Below are 19,378 nucleotides of genomic sequence, written 5' to 3'. Positions count from 1 at the left end.
ATAATGTCCAAAATCTCTCCAGCTAGATGTAGGAAAATTATCTGAAGCAATTAAAACAGTCTGTACAAGTTGCAAGGTAGATGTTTTATACTTTTTGAATAACAAATGACTTCATCACTATTGGCAGCATTATAAATGACACTAATGGATACAAATCCTGGTGATGGTACCAAGACTCCGCTTTCTCTACCTTCTAAAGTTACCAAGACTCTGATTTCTCTGTCTTCTAAAACTATTAAAGTCAGTTACTGTTACCTGCCTTCCAGTTTTCTTTATCACACAAAAAGATTCTGAAAAACTAGAGTTGTAAGCTATTTTCAGTTGTTGCTTTTCATTTCATTTATAAGTAAAAACAATGCATAAGGTACAAAATGAAGAACTTTGACTATCAAAAGTTCAGAAACCAACACTGACATGAATAAAACATGACAAAACACATATTACATTTTGCTTGGTGTTGCTATTTGCTATTGTAAATCAAGCAAAATGTAAATGCCAAAAATGATGATCAAGATGTTATAAGTGGAATAAAATATTTCTTGTTCAATTGTACTAACATCATCACAGACAACAAAGATGAACATGCCATGTGAGTGGTTAAATTGTACATTACGAAATTCAAGAAAGCATTAAAAAAATTCATAAATCCTGTTTTTACACTGCACAATACTATACTGTACCTCTCATAATGGGGTAGAGCCCTGTCTTCAAAACCATTAGGTACTCTTTTGCCACCAATAGCTTGCTGACCAACACAAGCAATCATCTGAGAAATATTGATGAAGGATCCTTTTGAACCAGAGATGGCCATTATAAGTGCTGCATTAGTCTTGTGCAGTTCCATGACACAAGCTTTTCCTGCTTTGTCACGAATTGTGCTGAGCTCTTTCAAGATCAACTGCTCCAGTGTTTCTTCAGCTGTACAACCAGGTTGACAATGCAAGGTGCCTTCCTTTAACTGACTAATGAATTCATCACACTTACCATACCTGAAATGGACAGAAACTCAAGAGATGTATTGTTATACAAACATTATAAAGGTAGGATGTGGGATTTATCTCAAATTGAGAGACAGTAATTCTACATTAGGAACTGCAAGGACAGTCAGTATTTGACACAAGAGAGATGCATATGATCTTCAAAAATGAAGATGTAATATTATTCTACATTTTTAAAAGCAAAAACAATAAGGTATCCCAACAAATGAGCCAACACATGCCAAAATAAATGACTAAATCTTACTTTCAACTTAAACTAATCAAATAAGCCAGCACAGTGCACAGTATAATAGAGCAGTGTAACAATATTTCAAAAGATAAACCAAATAAGATCTTACCCATCATCAAGAAGCTCTTGTTTCCTAGTTAACAGCCCAGTTCCTGGCATGACATCGCCAATGCCAATTGAAAACCCTTGATTCATCAAATATAGGGTAGAGAGCCTTGCAACTCTCCACATAGCATCAGCTGCATAAATATCACCATAATCCTTCTTGATAACATAAAATATATTTTTCTTTGAACCAGATCCCAAAAGTGATTTATCAAGGGCTCCTGCTAGAAGTTCAGAATTACGTATTATGACCCAAGCCTCATTGGAGCACAATTCCTCACCGTGGGTGTAATCTTTGCGTTTAGTTGTTAAATTACACTGAACTGGAAACTTCTGGTTTGGTCGAATTATCAAACTGAATATTTGCTTCCCAGTCCACAACTGCTGGGGCTGCAATACAGAACAGAAAACAAAATATATATATTATATAAGGCAACACTGCATCTAATAAGATCATCATATGGCAATACAGTATAAAGAGTATTCAAATCAAGATAAGCATAGAATACCCTGACATTCAGGATTATTGTTACATGACTGAATCAATACTAATATTTTGTTATCCTTTTTAATGATCTAGGTATTCTTTTCTGTATTATCAATTACATTATAAAGCTTATTAAAAATCAAATTAGGCATAATATCAATATATTTATCAATGCAGTTGACTGAGCTCATTGTATATCTAAATTTGGAAGGACATTTATGACATTTTGGTATGATAAGTTAAATAATAATAATAATAATTATAACAACAATTAGTGTCCATTTTGAACATGACATAACAATAAGAAAAGAAAATATTAACAGTTACTTTCTGGGTCAAACTGAAGCCAACAAAACATAACAACTTGCAAATAAGAAAACAACAAAGAAATATGAACCCCTAAGTGAAACTTGTTACACAAACGATTTTGAGTATACCGTAGTAACCGATTTCTGTAAAATACAGATCTTCATCCCTAAAAAGTGCAACAAGAATTTGGCAAGTTTTATTTGAGGTGACTAAAAGGAAGTGATTTAAAAACTCTTGTTACAGTCTTGAGACTGTTTGTACATTGCATAATGCATCTTAATAAAATGAAGATTTGTAATAAATGCTAAGATTCTTCCCTAATATTAAAAGGTCAGCAATACTGACAATGTTTATTGTCTGCAAATCATAGCCATTAATAAACAGCAAATTAATCTTAGTACCTTCATGATTGCTGGAGGGGGGAGATCTATCTTGTAAGAGGTCTCTTTCCCTGCCAAGATTGATGTGATGAGAGCACAAGTGTGTTCTTTGTCAAAAAACTGATCTTTCTGCGTTAACAAGTAGGAACCAGTGAGAAAATCCTGGGTGGCACCAATAATAAGAGCTCCATGTCTTGGTGTTACCAAATTTGATGTAACCTAGAAAAAGAAACAAATGTCTTGTGTGAAACTGTTAACAAATTTATCCCAAATTATTTCCAGTTAAAACTGTATATTAACTTTTATACCATATATTCCAAAAATAAGAATGATTTGTGGATACCTCAACATTTAACAGGTGTAAAAGGGTTTTCATTTAAAAAAAACTTTATTTATATTTTCTATATGAGAAAAAATTTTTCACTGTTTTTAATAAAATAAATTACATATATACTGTACAATGCATTACAGTATTTGAAAAAGATTTTTGGAAAAATTTTTTCAATAAAAACCTATTACTCTATACTGGCCTTATTGTGCATCTGAAAGAACTTTAGACAAACCTTTCCAATTCCACCTGGCAATCCATACATACAGGCTCCAGGCCCCTTTTTGAGTCTCACTATTTGTGTTGTCTAGATCTATCTAAAAGACACCTATGCACATACAATAAGCCATGTACACTAAATTTTCCCAACTCAACCCTCATATGATTTTTATTCATACTAAGGATCTCGAAGAAAGACACTGAGTCTTCTCATCATTTAAGAGGAATCTGTGCACCAACACAAGGAATCAAACGTTCATGACTAGGATAACTCGCTATAATGTGGTTCGGATTCCACAAGAAGCTGTAGGTCCCATTGCTAAGTAACCAACTGGTCCTTAGCCACGTAAAATAAGTCTAATCCTTCCGACCAGCCCTAGGAGAGCTGTTAATCAGCTCAGTGATCTGGTAAAACTAAGGTATGCTCAACTTTATACAGTCTGGTTAAAATGCATAGAGAAAATAGCTATATTTAGCTCTGTAAGCTGTTTCATTGGAACATTCAAAATATCTTATAAAGTTAATATTGCTGCTGTTAGAAACTATATCAGACACCCTTCATATTAATTCAATACAACTAACAGAAAAACTAACAGTATCAAGATAAACAACAAACACTCATTAGTAAGCTCTGTTTTTTCTTTATTTACAAAAGTGCATAATGAATCAAAAATATCTCAAAAGCAAATTAACCAGATTGGATTTATCACTAAGAGGCAGTCAATTTTGGAATGAATTAAACTGTATTTGTGACTTGAGGTTCATATTCAAAGGAAAATTCTGTAAGCAAACATTTGGTACAGCAAAGGTAAATCTCTAATGCTGTTCTCCCAATAGAAAAGGATGACTACTTTCCATTTTTAGACATCACTATCGGAATGTTTTCAGTAAAAACTGAGTTTTTAGAGAAAAGAGGCAAATAATTTAGCCTATGAAAAATACAAATGCCTATATCAAACTGAAGAAAGCCAAGAAAACAATGAGTTAGATGACTAATCCAAAGGGAATTTTAACATATACAGTAACCAAAGAACAGATGAAAAAGAAGCTTTTTGAAACTAGGGTTTGTCAAGAAATAATTATTTACTGTTACGTAAGATACTAAACACTTATTTGAGACATTACAAAAGTGACTGAAAAATGTGAATGGAACACACTGACTCATCTACCACCAAAGAGTCAATAATGGAGCATGGAAGTGACGAAGCCAGTTGCAATTGGAAAGTTTCTTTGGAAGTAAGTCTCAAATTTGCACAGGCACACAGCAAGGCTGATGAAAAGCAATGTTTTGTGATGAAACAAGGTCTCCATCACATTTTTTTAGCATTATTATAACTTTAAAATCTTAAAAAATGTTGGAAAAATTTTTATTTCAATAACAAATCTAAAACTTAATAAGCATAGATGCAACTCTGCTATTTTTCCCATCTTGTTATCAGCAAACTGAATGGGGAACTTTAAATAGTGAAATTAATTGTAATTTCATAAAAGTAACTCTTAGATATATAACGTTTTAAGATTTGTAATATCTGATAGTTTCTCATGCACAATACACTCATCAAACAGTTCTACAAACATAAACATTAGTCAGTCAAAATAAATACAAACAACATACCCCCATCAGAACTAAAGCCTCAGCACGTGCTTCTTCTGTCTGAGGAACGTGTAGGTTCATCTCATCACCATCAAAATCTGCATTGTATGGAGTACAAACACATTCATTAAATCTGAATGTTCGCCAAGGTAAAACACGCACTCTGTGTGACATGATGCTCATTTTGTGAAGAGACGGTTGTCTGTTATATAAAACAATATCACCATCCATCAAGTGCCTGCAAAATAAAAATTTTATAACAAATATTTTTAACAATTCTTTTCACCACCAGCTTATAATTTTTTAAACTATGCCTTTGATAGTTTGCAAAAAATTACTAAAATCACTCTAAGTTCGGCTCCATGTCAGAGAAATTAACAACAAAGGCAGTCTTTACAGTGGTCAACTATTGGCAAAGCACCATATGAGAAGGAAAAGATCATTTCTAGGTTATATTTCATGTAAAAGAATACAGTACACTAAAACCTTAATAAGTTCTATTCAAAATGGACATCATGCTCATCAACATGAAGATTTATTCTTTTATTTTTAAGCCTCATAAAGGAAGTTAATCTTCAAAGGCATACACCACAGGAGTGAGGTTCATATAAAAAATAATTATTAAGTGATATACAAGGCTTACCTTTCTACAATATCCCCCTGCTTTAGCTCTGCTGCCATTCTGTCCCTGTTCACATATCTCATAGACTTCTTCGTCCCTGGTGTTGAGCGTTGTTCAACAAATAATGCACCAGGGTGTACATCAGGACCATTCTTCACTAACTGTCTCATTAAGGCAATATTATGAGCTGTTATTTTCTCAGGGTATGACAGAAGCTTTGCCACTTCTACAGGAACACCAACCTAAAAACACACGGAAAACCATCATTGGTCCGCACTCACTAAAACTCAGACCACTGGTATGATGTGCATGAAGTGTGAAATGACAAAAAAATATTTTAATAATTCACAAGGTTAATCAAAATCTCAAGAAGCCGTGGGGAATCTCAAAGTTTTGGGTTACTGGGCACCAAAATATACAATTTTAAATACTAAACATAAATTATCCAAAATAAAATGGCTAAGGACAAGTAAAATACAAAAGTACATAATGCCCAAGGATGACAAACTACTGCATCACCAAAGCACTAGCCAAATCCATTTAGCCTAACAAATGCAACAGAAACTAACTGAACTAAGAACATTTAATTTCAAAAGGAAATTATTGCAAACACTGACCAACAAAGATAATGAATTCATACACTAGCATCCAACACAACAGAATGAGGAAAGCAAAACAATTTTATGTTAACAGACAAAACACACAGAGAACACTAGACATGAAAATATGGGTGAAATTACGTATGAAAACACGCTACCAACTTACAAACAGTATTCCTGAGAAGAGCAACAACACTGGCACTAAGACACAGTCACACAGGGTAGTGAGAGTGAAGCAGACACTTATCATATGCAGGGCTGTGTATGTGCTACAGAGGCTTCTCAGCCATGACTGATACAGACAGATGTGACTTGGGATTTCTATGTTTGTAGAAATAAGGTTACATATAATTACAGGAGTTGTGATGATGATCAAGTCAAGACTGGATGATCAAGTGACGGACATGTAGACACACAAGAGTAAGGCAGCTACTTGCTGTTAGACAGAACACATTCATAGACCATGAATGTGGGCTGTGTGTCGTTACTTACAATAACGACATGGAAAATCAATTGTTATTGAATATGTTTATGTTGTATATGGAAAGTGTTCTTTTATATCGCGCGTGGTGTCAAGTGGAGATGAGGTTTGTGAATGTTTAATTTATATTTAGTTGTAATAAGCGTTGTTACAAAGAATATTGTCTTGCGAATAGTTTGTATAATTGGTTAACAATGCGATAGTTGTTTGATAGTTTAGTTCGGTTCGTGTTGTTTTGGTGGCTTAGTTCAATTTGTTGTATTTTTCTTGGCGGAGAGGCCAAAGTCGTGGGTATGGGTGAAGCGTCAAGAATTATTTTCATAGTAAGAGGTGGTGGACACGCGACCACAGTTGAGTTCGTTCCTCAACTTTGTAATGTGTTAGGAAGCCGGAGGATTTAGTGAACAGAATTTCGCTTCGATTGGATTAAACATATCGTTCCTTCCCAGCGCTTAATGAAGTAGATGGATGAATCAGCCGAAGTTTGGATAAGTATCATATATTTGATTTGCCTTGATCGGGATCGATTCCAGGACTGAGTAAATTGAATATATATATTAGTGGTATCGTGGTTTACCCGTGAATAATCAAACCCGAATAACATCATATAAATTAGTAAAATTTATGAGTAAAACATAATATAATATGGTATGTCCTTTTTATGGAAATCTTTATAACACAAAGTGCATCCTTTAAGTAGAGAAAGGGTCATGAATTCTCTAAAGAATTTATAATTTTCTGTAATTGACTTTGTCTTTTGACCCTAATGAGTAGCAATACTGTGCATGAGTGAAGGTTTGTGGTGAAAAAATGAAGATTAAAGCCAAAAAACTGTAAACCAAAGTATTACCAAAACTGTAATAGGACACACAAGAGTAAGGCAGCTACTTGCTGTTAGACAGAACACATTCAAAGACTATGTATGTGGGCTGTGCATGAGTGAAGGGTTTGTGGTGAAAAAATGAAGATTAAAGCCAAAAATACTGTGAACCAAGTATTACCAAAACTGTAATAGGAATGTGTAAAGACTATCATCCTCTACCTAGGGTACCTGGGACTTATGTGGCGTTTGTGTAGACTAAGGCTGTTTTTAATATCCCCTAAGGATCTGGGCTGTAATGTTTATGGCACATGTGAGAAAGTCCCAAAACAGCTATTTTCTTCAAAAGTTAAATTCCTACCATCCCAATATTTAGTAAGTTATTGCCAGTCATAAGAACCACCTAACTAACTAACCTTTTTAATAATCCTGCTAACTAATAAGACATGCAAACAAACAAACAAAGATTCTACACTAAAAACATAACATCCCTGTAAAAGGTAAATAACATTACATTAATAACTACATACAGTAGCGCTAACAGTAGACATTACGTACCTCATTAATCCTGAGATTTGGGTCAGGAGATATCACAGTTCGACTAGAAAAATCCACTCGCTTTCCAGATAAATTGCCTCTGAAACGTCCCTGCTTTCCTTTCAGTCTCTGGACAAATCCTCGGGAATTCTTTTTGGCCTGAAGAAAATAAAATGTATTACCAAAACAAACATCCATACAAAAAATCACAAGGAATACAATGCAACAATGTGGAGAGTGAATTTCTTCAGGGCACATAAATTAAATTCTCACTAAAGATGTTTACAAAAGCATAAAGATTGTCCTCAAAAATCTGCTGATCAAAATGCATCCCAATATTTTTTTAAATTATCTGGCCAAAAAATTGTTTATGAATACCAAAAAGCTATATTCAAGAGAAAAAACACAGTAAAGTGATCATAACTAACATATACCACATACTTTGATACTGTATAATCAATTACTTAAAATGTTTAAACTTTATCATTAAAATCTGACATTTTCTTGAGAACCCATTCATAAATTTTCTCCCATAGAGGATGCTGCATTTTAATTTTGAATACAAAGATTTCATACACTCTGAATAAACAACAGATCTTTAACTGCTCTGATCTTCAGAATGGAGTTTCATAATATTAATCCACCTAAAATAATGGCAAAATTTGCACATAACTTCACTGAACACATACAGTACTTACCATGGATAAGTCATGTGGCACAGATATTTCAGAGTTTATCAGGAATGCAACGTGGAGCTGCAATGCTTCCCATGAATCTTGGATGCTTTGTACCTTTCCAGCACTGCGTTTATTCAAAATATTGCTCAAAAATACAATTTCTGCTAACATAACGGTAATGTCGTCCTCATTTCTAGAAAAAAAAGTCAAAATCTCAGCATACTAATTTCCATTCGTGTCATCAAATGCAAGGTTTCAATCATTTACATATTCAATAAAATATTAGTCTCAGGTAATTTGTGTTTTCCTAGATATAAAAAGGGTTTTTTATATAAGAGAATCCCTAACACAAGTTGGAAACAATTTGCGAAGCTTAATAAAAAGTTGGTTAACTGGTCGAAGGTAGGTGCATGGCATGGTACTAACCACTCACCTGTTGGAAACTCAGCACTTTTTGCATTGGCATCAGGCACTAAGCTAGGATGGTTGAAGTGGAATTATGATAAAAGAATCTGGTTTTTACATCTAGACAAACTACAAATTATCTTAATATTTTCATATCTACTCCTATGCGAACAAAAGCAATCATCTTTTATATAAGACTCGCTTCCAAGGTGAGGAGATTGTTTCTCAAAACTATCAGGCATGGGTCCATCTCCAGAGAAGTGAGATTAAAAGTTAAGTATATCTTAGTTTAACCAGACCACTGAGCTGATTAACAGCTCTCCTAGCTGGCCCGAAGGATTAGATTTATTTTATATGGCTAAGAACCAACTGGTTACCTAGCAACGGCACCTACAACTTATTGTGGAAAAAACAACTCCTACAGCATCCTATACAGCCTGGTATAAAGGAGCCTGAGCCTGAGAGAGTGTCTGAAGACTCTGTCTTGGAAAATTAGAGGATCCTGTACTCCTATATTGGATGGGAAGCACTAGCCAGTAGGTAGCTATATCACCCAGAATGTGGACACTGCTTTGCCACTGCACAACCAACTCATTAATAACATGAACAGAGGGAGCCAAATCTTTGAAGATGGGCCTCTAAGACAGGTTATTCTCTCATGTAATTCACCTGCATCTGGGTCTGTTCTAGCAAGTAATCAGCCAAACTGCTGCCTCATTAAAGCAAAAAGAAGGGAGACAGTAACCAGTCAGTCACCCATTCAATGCCAACCCTGTGTCACACAGTACCTTATGTGAGATGCTGCAGTATCTTGTGTGAGAAGAGGCAACCAACATATTAGCTTCTCCTAGGTGTCAAATGAGGGGTGGTTCCCCCTGAAAAAACCAGCAAACACTTCTTGGCCTACCTGCATGTCTTCTTGTTGTACTTCCAATGCAAAAGAGACCAGCCAAAACTCTCCTTCCAAAGCAAATCAGGACCACATACCTCACCCATGCAAAAAGAAAAATCCTAAGAAATGGGTAATGAACTGTGACCACACTCTAGCTCTTGCCTTTCTTCTTGATCAACATTCCTATGGACAACCAATGATTGTCAATAAACAAGCCAGAAGTGAGAATGTAGAAAGACACTGGGACTGGACAGCAGCCAAAGAAAATGTGCTGGTTTTCTAACAAGTAAATATGAACTACCATGCCACTCACCTACTACAACCAATTTACCAACTTGTTACTAAGCTTAAATGAGTGTTTCCTGCGCACAGAAGGAATACTCATAAAAAAAATGCAGTGGTTTGTATTCTTGAAGGAACAAAGGTACATTTAATGTTTTAAATGCCTGAAAGGCAGGATACACATATTTTTACCTAGTAGTTTAACCTGATCAAATATAAATATTCATGAATCGACTCTGTTAAGAATTTTGTATTTGAATCATGGGAAACACCAAGAATCATGGGTAACACCAAGTTACAGGTTACACTTTAAAATACTACTGTATACACAAGTTAAGGAAAATTAGACAAACCAAAAAACATTTTAACAACTTATACTGAGACAAAATCTACTAAATTTACAGGTTCAAGCATGATCAGATGGGTTACTCTACTAAAGCATCTCATTCTTCCAATCATTCAACTTACGTTCCTGCTTTTAATTCTGATATCACTGATGGACGTATGCAGTTTGGAGGTACCAACAATCTTGTCAGAATCAAATCTTTAGGATGAGAAAAACGCTGATCCATGCACAGTAGTGGAAGATCCACAAGAGGAATCTGAAATTTGTATTCAACAAAAATTCTTATCTGAAAAACCCATCATCTTGAAATAGAGGAAATATAACTTTCACTTAAATATTTAATAAACTTCTTTAAACAAACACACAATTACTGTTCTTTAGCATTTACCCATCAATGATATTACTCTAAACACATATGTAGCCATATTTTTATGTTCAATCAATCATTGTATTCCAGGAAATTCATTTTCTTTGACAAATTAAGACATGAAATATCTTTTATTTTCTCCATTTTTTATAATAAACTGCACTCCTAAATGCACACCTCTGGATTAAAACAAGTTTACTCATTTTCTGCAATGATATTCAGGAGTAAAAAGCAAAGTAAATAAAAAGCAAAAGGTTCATTACTTAGATTGCAGTTTACAGAAAGAGTGAGTTTGCACAAACCCACTGTATGCAGTTAGTAGTAATAATAAAAAGTTTAAGATGCAGGTCAGGCCTCAACCAGGTTGCCCTTATAAAGCATATGATTATAAATACATAGTACATATAATCATATGGCCACAAATGCTACTATACAGTAGAACATTTTTTAAATATTTTATCTCTGGCATTTCATTAATCTTTTGTTCCTGCTAGCTATAAACATTTTGTTGTCTCTTACTTTTACTTGATGATTAATTTAAAAACTTACCCTTTCAAAAAGGTCTAGAACTTGACTAGGGTTGAGAAACTCCACAACAGTTGGTGATAACTGAGATTCAAGGTCTTTGTTGTATTCTAAAGCAGTATCAAACTGAGCTGTAATTGGATGACAAGTTAAATATTACACTCACTGCAATGCTAAGTGCAGTTAAGCTGACTTTCACATATCAATCATCACTAACATATAACCCACATTCATGGTTTTCAAATGCAGCAGACACTGCAGTCTTTTGTTAAAACGAGAGAAGACGAGTCACAGTAGTTCTGTGCATGTGGATTCACAGGTGAACAGCAAAGAACGACCTCACTTTTCATGTAGTCTGGATGAGGCTGGGAGAGACCAGTGTGGCTGGAAGGAGGGCAGTTTTCATATGAGAGATATAGATTTGTAAGAAAAAATCCATAGTGTTTTTAGAAAATTAGATTTTCTGTACTAAAAGCCAATCACTCATATACAGCCAGAACCACTGTTTAAACAGGAAGGTTCAAGGTACTGAAAACCCAACTGATTGTTGATGTGATCTGCAGGATCCATTTAGAATTCTTGGTGCAAAGGATAACAATCTGATGGGAACAGGGCATTGCATAAATATAGAAGAGTCTCTAAATTGTAAAGGGCTTACAGATATGCAACCTTCCACATTTACCAATACAATGGAACTTTGTGGCAAGTAACCCTGGAAGCCTACCTTTCTAAGATCTTATAAAAGAAGGATGAAAGATGAAAATCTGGATGGAGAAGATGTGAATTCCCCCAAGGCTATCATCTGAAGTAAGTGCTACCTGACCCATTGCTATATTACTGGTCCTAATCATTGATTATCCATCCATTCATGGGTTACAGCCTAAGATAAAAGTTAGCTAAAGTTAATTCATACCCACATTTCCTGCCATTAAAATAGCACTAGCATTAAGATGTGGAGAGCATTCTAATTTTGAGGAAAAGAACCTGCAACACTCAGTCATCCAACACACTGCTAAGATAATCTTCTAGAATAATCTTCTTCTGAACTACCCTAGGGAGAATAGTGTACAGGCTTTTGAAAATCTGCTTCCGAACTACCCATGGGGAGAATTAGTGTATAAGAAGAAGTCCTGATAGAATCAGTAGCATCCTTTTCTTTAATGCCATCCAAACTTTTCATCCTAATAAAATCAATCTGTGATTTAGCCTGTCAAATCTTGTATATTACTAACTTCTCTCTTAAATACATTAAGCAAATTCAATCCTTGGCTTTAGCAAATTCAGTACAGTTCTACTGTTTTATCTTTACTTCTTTCTCCCAGTCTATATAGACCCTATAATTCCTATGTGGCTATGTAGGTCTCATCCTGTCAGCACCCCATCTAACTGTAGCACTTCTGTCATTGCCTGATAGCCTTCTCACAAATTCTTGTCTTTATTCTTCTGGTCTTCCTGCCCGCAGTGAGTAAACCAAAACCACTCAAATTATCTCATTTCTTAAAATCATTTTAATCTCTACTTTCCCCATTTTATTGCATAATCAGTTATATCACCTTTGACCATTACACCTACCCCACTGCCATTCCACTGGTTTCAATAATGATTAAGAGTTTGTTACACTATTATATCTAAACTCACCTTTTCAAATGTATTTTTATCCTGCATATTCATGAGTGATTGTTCATCAAGCATTTGACATCAATGTTCTTAATTTTTGTAACTGGCAATTCGTTTTCTGACTGCTCAACTGAAGTTGTATCCATCGGAAAATTCATTGTCTTACGAATGAAATGACACTTTTTAAAACCTTAATGGAGATAATTTTATGTTTTTAATACTTATGACCTTGAGCAATTTATGCTCCTCAAAACTGAGTCAAAATCAGGTAATGTTGAGTCCTGCATGTTATGTTTTCTTTTCCTTTTTGGTCCTTTATTTTCAAAAGGCTCTATAGTTTTATATGTTTGCTTTCTGTGTTTGAAAGGTGTCAATGTAATTATTCATTTCCATGACTGGTCATCAACACTATGGTTTAGTTTATTTGTAATGGCAAGTGAGTTATCACAATTTGTTTGAGGATTATCCAGTCTCCTACCACAAAGTTACACTTAAACAATTAATAAAACCCTCTTTAGCAAGATGCTCTAGGGCTTTCACCTGTATAAACACAATGCTCCTAGTATCCTAAGGGTAGTCAGTTTGTTGACAACAGATCAAGAACTAGGAGCAGAGCTTGATATGAGATTTTTACTTGCCTCAGTCAAATTAGCCTCTCTATTTCTATTGTTGAAGAGGCATGCCATCCAACCTCCAACTTTTCTGTGCTATAAGTAATCAAATTCATAAGGTATTTACTACCATGCATGGTTCAGCAATGAAAGGTCAATCAAGAAAAGGCAAGAAAGACAAACAGAGTATCAGAAGGGTAGAAAGTCATAGCAGCCACAAAGAAATAAGAGAGTCAGATATCATCAAAGAAACAAGAGTGTCAGACTCATGAAATTGCTCTCAAGTTCCCCCACCCCCAACAAGCACATGATTCTGGGGGTTTCTATGACAGACACCAATAGCTGGAACCCATTAGGACTGAAATACTGTGAAGGAAAACCTGACAAAAATTACAGTGATGTCAACAGCTTACCTAAGATTATTACTGTATAATTTTTTATGTATTCCTTTTTCAGACTGCAAGTAAATTACGGTCCTGGTGACTTTAACTTTCAACTAACATTGAAAACATTCTGATTTACCTCTTTACACATGTCAACAAAATGAACAGAAAAATATGAAAAGGACAAAACTTAAATATAAAGCATAACTCTCCACTGTTACAATCCCATATATTTTCTGTACATAATGAGTAACTTTTCATTGCAAAGCACAATCTTAAAGCCAGAGAAAAATAAAATATGGAAAGAATACTTACAAAAATAATCAGTAATTATTGGATCTCCTTTCTTGACAGACCTGAACTTCTCATGGACAATTTTCAAAGGTGGGAGCTTTTTCACAACACCATTTTGAGCATTACAATATGGGCAGAGAGACATTTTCTTGCAGAGTTCATTAATACGTTTGTAGAGAGCCTTCTTCTGTAAATATGACACTGTTCTCTTTGCTTGTTCACAGAGTTGTGACTTATCCTTCGGTTTCAATAAGACATGAGCACATGTCTGAAAAAAATTGTTGAAGATTAATGTTTCAAGTTGAATATAGCTTTGTTTTAAAATCAAAATGAAAGATTAAAAAACATTTCCACTACAAGGAAGCCCTAACAATAAAGGTAGACCAATATAGCATAAAAATTCATGTTGAAATAAGCCAGTACTACTAATAGAGAAATGTTAGTCATTAGCATAAAAATATCAAAGTCTAAAGTAATTTGAATTTTTCCAAGTATATGAACCTACACTTTCATTAAATCATCTCAAAAACAAAATACTACCGTCCAGGCTGTTTACAGATCTTTTCAAAGAAATTATACAGCTCACTTGAGTAAATCACTCCCTTAGTGGTGCTGAAAGTTATTTGTGTGAAAACTGATGGGATACTTAAATAAAATAATAAAAATAATATTGAGAACGAGCATAAATATCACAAAATCCGAGATACAAAATTGCATGTGTGTCAAGAAACTAAAAACAAAGAGAATTATCAGTTTCTCAACAAGGCGGACTCATGAATCTGGATGCTCACTCACACAAGTGAAAAGGAAAAGGATTCTTCTTCTGTGAAGCCTAGGGATAAGCTAAGGCTCAAGATAGGGTGTTGTAAAATAATGGGTTTGAGTTAAAAATAATTGTAGAAAATGTGCAGCATTTCTAACCTGAATATATGAATTTACAAGTAAATTCTTTACTTGAACAGCAGCTGGTATAAAGTTGGTGGGCAACAATAGTACAAGCTTTCAAGAACCAATGTAAGATTATCAAAGGTAATAGGTTTATTGTGAAAGAAATAAGAATTTGCCTTACCTTACAGATATTCTGAAGTATATGTATGGTATTTTTAAAATACCCAACATGATAAACAGGTTTTGCAAGATCCAAGTATCCATAGTGACCAATGCATTCAGACAGATTCTTTGCGCATGTTTCGCAAGTCACATCCTTTTGGCTAGTGCCCTGCAAACATGAAAAATCTTTGAAGTAAATTGTATATCACCATAAAAATTTTTAGTTAAGCTTTTTCATTTAAGGGGTTAGAAGTGAAATAACTTTTTTTTCCACCCTTCTCTTTCCTGTGCTCTCCTTGCCTGAACTCCCATCAGATCTCAGTCTTTGTCTATCCTTTTCTCTTTGATTTCCTAGGACTTCCTAAAATTTTTGTTCTGCTACTCCCATATTAATTTTTTACTGACTAAATATTCCTCATTCCTTCTCATCACATTGCCAAAATATCTCAACCCTTGAGCTTTCAATCTTTTTTTCCCATCTCTTGATACCATATTACTCCATCAATTCCACATTTAATCTTTCCAATAATAATTCTATACAGAATGCCATTAAAAATTAAATAAAACCAATAAAAAAAATAACACAGCAGCCAGACTATTCATTTAAACTACCCATGAATTAAAAAGATTGAAAATTTGAAAATACAAGCCAAAATCAATTATGGACCAGAAGAAATATTTATTCTAAACACTCTAAGGTATAACTGAAAAACATAAGCAGAGATCCATCAAGTCTACTGAATGGACCATGTTAGGGCCTGCAAAATGAACATATTCTTTTTCCAGTTGCTTCATCCCACCTCTTATGCTTATATCAGATAAGAGGCTGCATTTGTAAGTCAACAATGAAATAAATTCTAAACCAGTAAACTTGGTGTACATATATTTTCTGGAGTATTATTTTTGCAATATATATAACTTTATTCAATAATGAAAAATAACAAATTACTATACTACTTACAATAAAATAAAAAACAAACTTACTTAGCACTGGGTAAACTTACCATACGCCGATCAAGGACACCATGTTGAACTGGCTCTCGTGACAACGTGTTTGACTTGATAAAGTTCTTGGGCAACAACATGGGAATGACTCAGCTGCTGCATATCTTGAGCGGTTAAAACACCAAACTGAATTTCTCGGATGTTGCGCACAACATCTGTCTCTCTATACTGTTCCTTCATTTTGACTTATGTATTAGGCGCTAGTTTGAATCAAATAATTCTGAAATAAAAATAAGCGAGTTACTGATAATCTTTGCATGATATGTATAAACCAATGCACTGCAAACACTATACATGTATTTCACAGGTTACAGCTAACAGGTACAGTACTCCAATATCCATAATGGGCCATTAGTGGTAATTACCTTGGGAAGAGCAGAGCCCTAATAAGGTAGTCCTTCCTTTCACTCTCATAAACCCATCAGTTTTTTGTTCTACCTCACTGCCTAGGCTAGTTTTTGCAGTAAAATTAAATTCTTTTCATACAAATCCATTACTTTAGGATAGCCTTTGTCTGTAATAACAGCAATCTCCAGACACATTGTTACTGTAGCAAATGGAGTTTAACATACCACAGTAAAATTTTACATGCTGCCAACAATAATAATCAACTTTAAGATGTGGTATTTCCAAAAGCTTTCATGTGTTAAATAACTACCATTACTTTCCATTGGAAATGCTTAGGACCAACACTGGCCTCTTCCTTATCTATCAGTTTTCGTTTACACCAACCTCCAAGGCAATGTTACCTAATTTATGATATTCTAGGGGGAAACAAGAAAGGTCAGGTAGGACCCAGCAATCTAGCGAGTTAGCTTAGTGACCATCCCTGTAATTGCCAGTGCCATAAGTTTAAGATTTTCTTTATCAAGTTTGGAGATTGGAGAGGCACACTATGTTAGTTTAGTATAGGTTAGGATGCATTCCTGTATTCCACTCTATGATTCATGGCAACAAAGGTTGTGTGAGGCTTTGACTGGTGGTACAGGAAAAAACATATGACAGTTAGGCAGACTTGCACAAAATGTACCTTTGTATGCTGCCTTGCATGGTATGTTTTTTATATTTGCCAACTACCTCTTACATAACAAACACTTAAAGTTTCCAAAAATGCATTTATATATATATATATACAAAGATGTGAATTTTCACTCACCCCATGATTGTTCTCATTACATAAAGTCCTAAGCAGTGTCCATCAGATCATTTTTATGGCATACTTATTTTGCATGTATGCAAGAAAATTTATCATAAGGTCATCAAGTAGCCTATGAGGAGAACTTCATTTGAAGGGCAGGCCTTGGTCAAAATAAGTAAAATAATAATGTTTAAATTTCTTACATAATCAGAATATGTTGTTTCAATAACATTAACATTTAGAATTTTTGGTTTAAAGCAAATAAATATACACAAAAATAGCCCTAATTGTCGTTGGTCATATGATTCCAATAGATTTTTACATTCAGTAAAGATACAGATATGCCTGTACTCTAGTTATAGGAAATAAAAACCATATAAGACAGGATGTACAGTTTGACCCAAATGAATTTAATTACCATATAGCCAACTGTAATGATAAAAAACCACGTCCTAGTTTAGATGCCGTTTCTTTACCTTAAAGCAAGGCCTTAAATACCGTGAGTTGGGGTGAGGTCCCCGAAGAAGTGGTACACGAGTTTACGAAGCATTGCAGACTAAAACAAAATTTCAAAAAAGTTCGAAACTAGCCTAAGGTCTTGTCCATACGTCTAACATACTTGGAAATTAATAACCTTAAAAATACTGGCTACGTCTACCTACTAATGGATAATCTTATTAACATACCTAGTTTAAGCATATTTAGCAGGTTTAGCCTAGTCTAGTCAAACCACCAAACTCAACCAATAGCTACCGTAATCAGAGGTTGACCCAGTATAGTTCACACCTGGGATAGGCTAATTATCACCGCAAATACCGTCGAAAAATCCGCATCTTAGGCAGCACTAGGTCCACTTTTATACAACTGTCAGAACACGGATTATAGGTCAGCTTTGCATCCCAAGCTCCATGCTGAAAGCAGAATTGCTAGGTGGAGTAGTAGTTGTAGTTATTATGAACCTCTGGAACGGCTCCGTCGGTCGTTCTTATTGGCGTTGGATTGTGTTTGATTAAGCTTATTTCTCGAGGGTATCAAACGGTTTTGATGATTCATATTCTCAATTTCCACTGCAAACAGATCTGTGAAAAGTTAGATATTATCTATTTGTTCATCGTTATTTTCCTAAAATATCAGCGGGTTCTTGTTTTCACGATAAGTCGATGCGCAGTCTGTTCCAAAAAACTCGTGTGCTAAAATCGTATTCAAGTGCGAAGAATTCTATGTAATATAATCATTTAAATGAAAAGGACCTTTCCTAATATGGCATGACTGGTTTGGAGTCATATTCTATACTAGACAATGGTACACGATGTAACAGTATTCGATGAGTCTCTGAAGTTAATCGGGGTCAAAGAAGTATCCCCATTCTCTGGTAGGCTACAGACTGTTTTGATCTCTCAAGTATGCTCTGATGGAGTGCCACTCCTTGATTTTACAATAGTTATTTCTTAAGGCATTACTCTAGCTCATAAATATCATGACTTGGTAAAGGGGCAACATGACGAAATGAAGCAGTGGGTTCTCTGCTATCTGAGGGCTGGATAGAACATGACCAGCTCTCAGATTTTGCACATCCAGTGTTGGAATGCAGAAGTTCCATCTCTTCAACAATAGACTCACATTTGTACTGACGATTCGGTCGCCACTAATCTAGGTGTTGCTAGCCATGGAAAAAATTTCCCGTAGGTGGATTTCCACTGTAAGCTGCGCTCGCGAAGAGCACTATTGATGACTGTTGAAAGCAAAGACTCTACGTTTATTGAAAAATATTTACAGTATATATATGACCTTCTTACTTGAAGAAGGTTCGTGGTCTTAATTTTTCTATGCAGACGTTCCAGAATTGGAGAAAATGTTGATCTAGTCATAGAATAACAGTATGTGACGTCATGCCTAACACTGGGAAAGCAAATGGTATCCTGAAATACTCTTCTTTTATAGTCAGTAGAAAACAATTGTTGTTACTGAAGTCAATGGACCCCTGGAGTCAAAACTAAGTCTTTCAAAGAGTCGAATGGTTTTTATAAGATGCCCAGACGATGTCTTGCAGGACTTTAGTTCAAGTACAAACCAAGTAG

The 19,378-nt window shown here is 34.8% G+C and overlaps 1 protein-coding gene across 1 annotated transcript in view; it reads right to left on the bottom strand.

Moving 5' to 3' along the window:
* Nucleotides 1-18,193, bottom strand: part of Polr3A (RNA polymerase III subunit A) — a 29,803-nt gene extending 11,610 nt beyond the window's left edge. The window contains 14 exon segments of the mRNA XM_067116876.1: nt 681-989; nt 1,337-1,722; nt 2,530-2,727; nt 4,671-4,887; nt 5,293-5,513; nt 7,730-7,867; nt 8,407-8,578; nt 10,433-10,566; nt 11,227-11,333; nt 14,129-14,375; nt 15,177-15,326; nt 16,162-16,218; nt 16,220-16,382; nt 18,054-18,193. Of these exon segments, the coding sequence (XP_066972977.1) occupies nt 681-989; nt 1,337-1,722; nt 2,530-2,727; nt 4,671-4,887; nt 5,293-5,513; nt 7,730-7,867; nt 8,407-8,578; nt 10,433-10,566; nt 11,227-11,333; nt 14,129-14,375; nt 15,177-15,326; nt 16,162-16,218; nt 16,220-16,342 (2,459 nt within the window). The 5' untranslated portion in view covers nt 16,343-16,382; nt 18,054-18,193.
* Nucleotides 18,194-19,378: the final 1,185 nt, after the last annotated feature.

The sequence above is a fragment of the Macrobrachium rosenbergii genome, chromosome 14, assembly GCF_040412425.1.
Source record: "Macrobrachium rosenbergii isolate ZJJX-2024 chromosome 14, ASM4041242v1, whole genome shotgun sequence".
Lineage (NCBI taxonomy): Eukaryota > Metazoa > Arthropoda > Malacostraca > Decapoda > Palaemonidae > Macrobrachium > Macrobrachium rosenbergii.
This window is presented reverse-complemented; position numbering and strand designations above follow the sequence as displayed.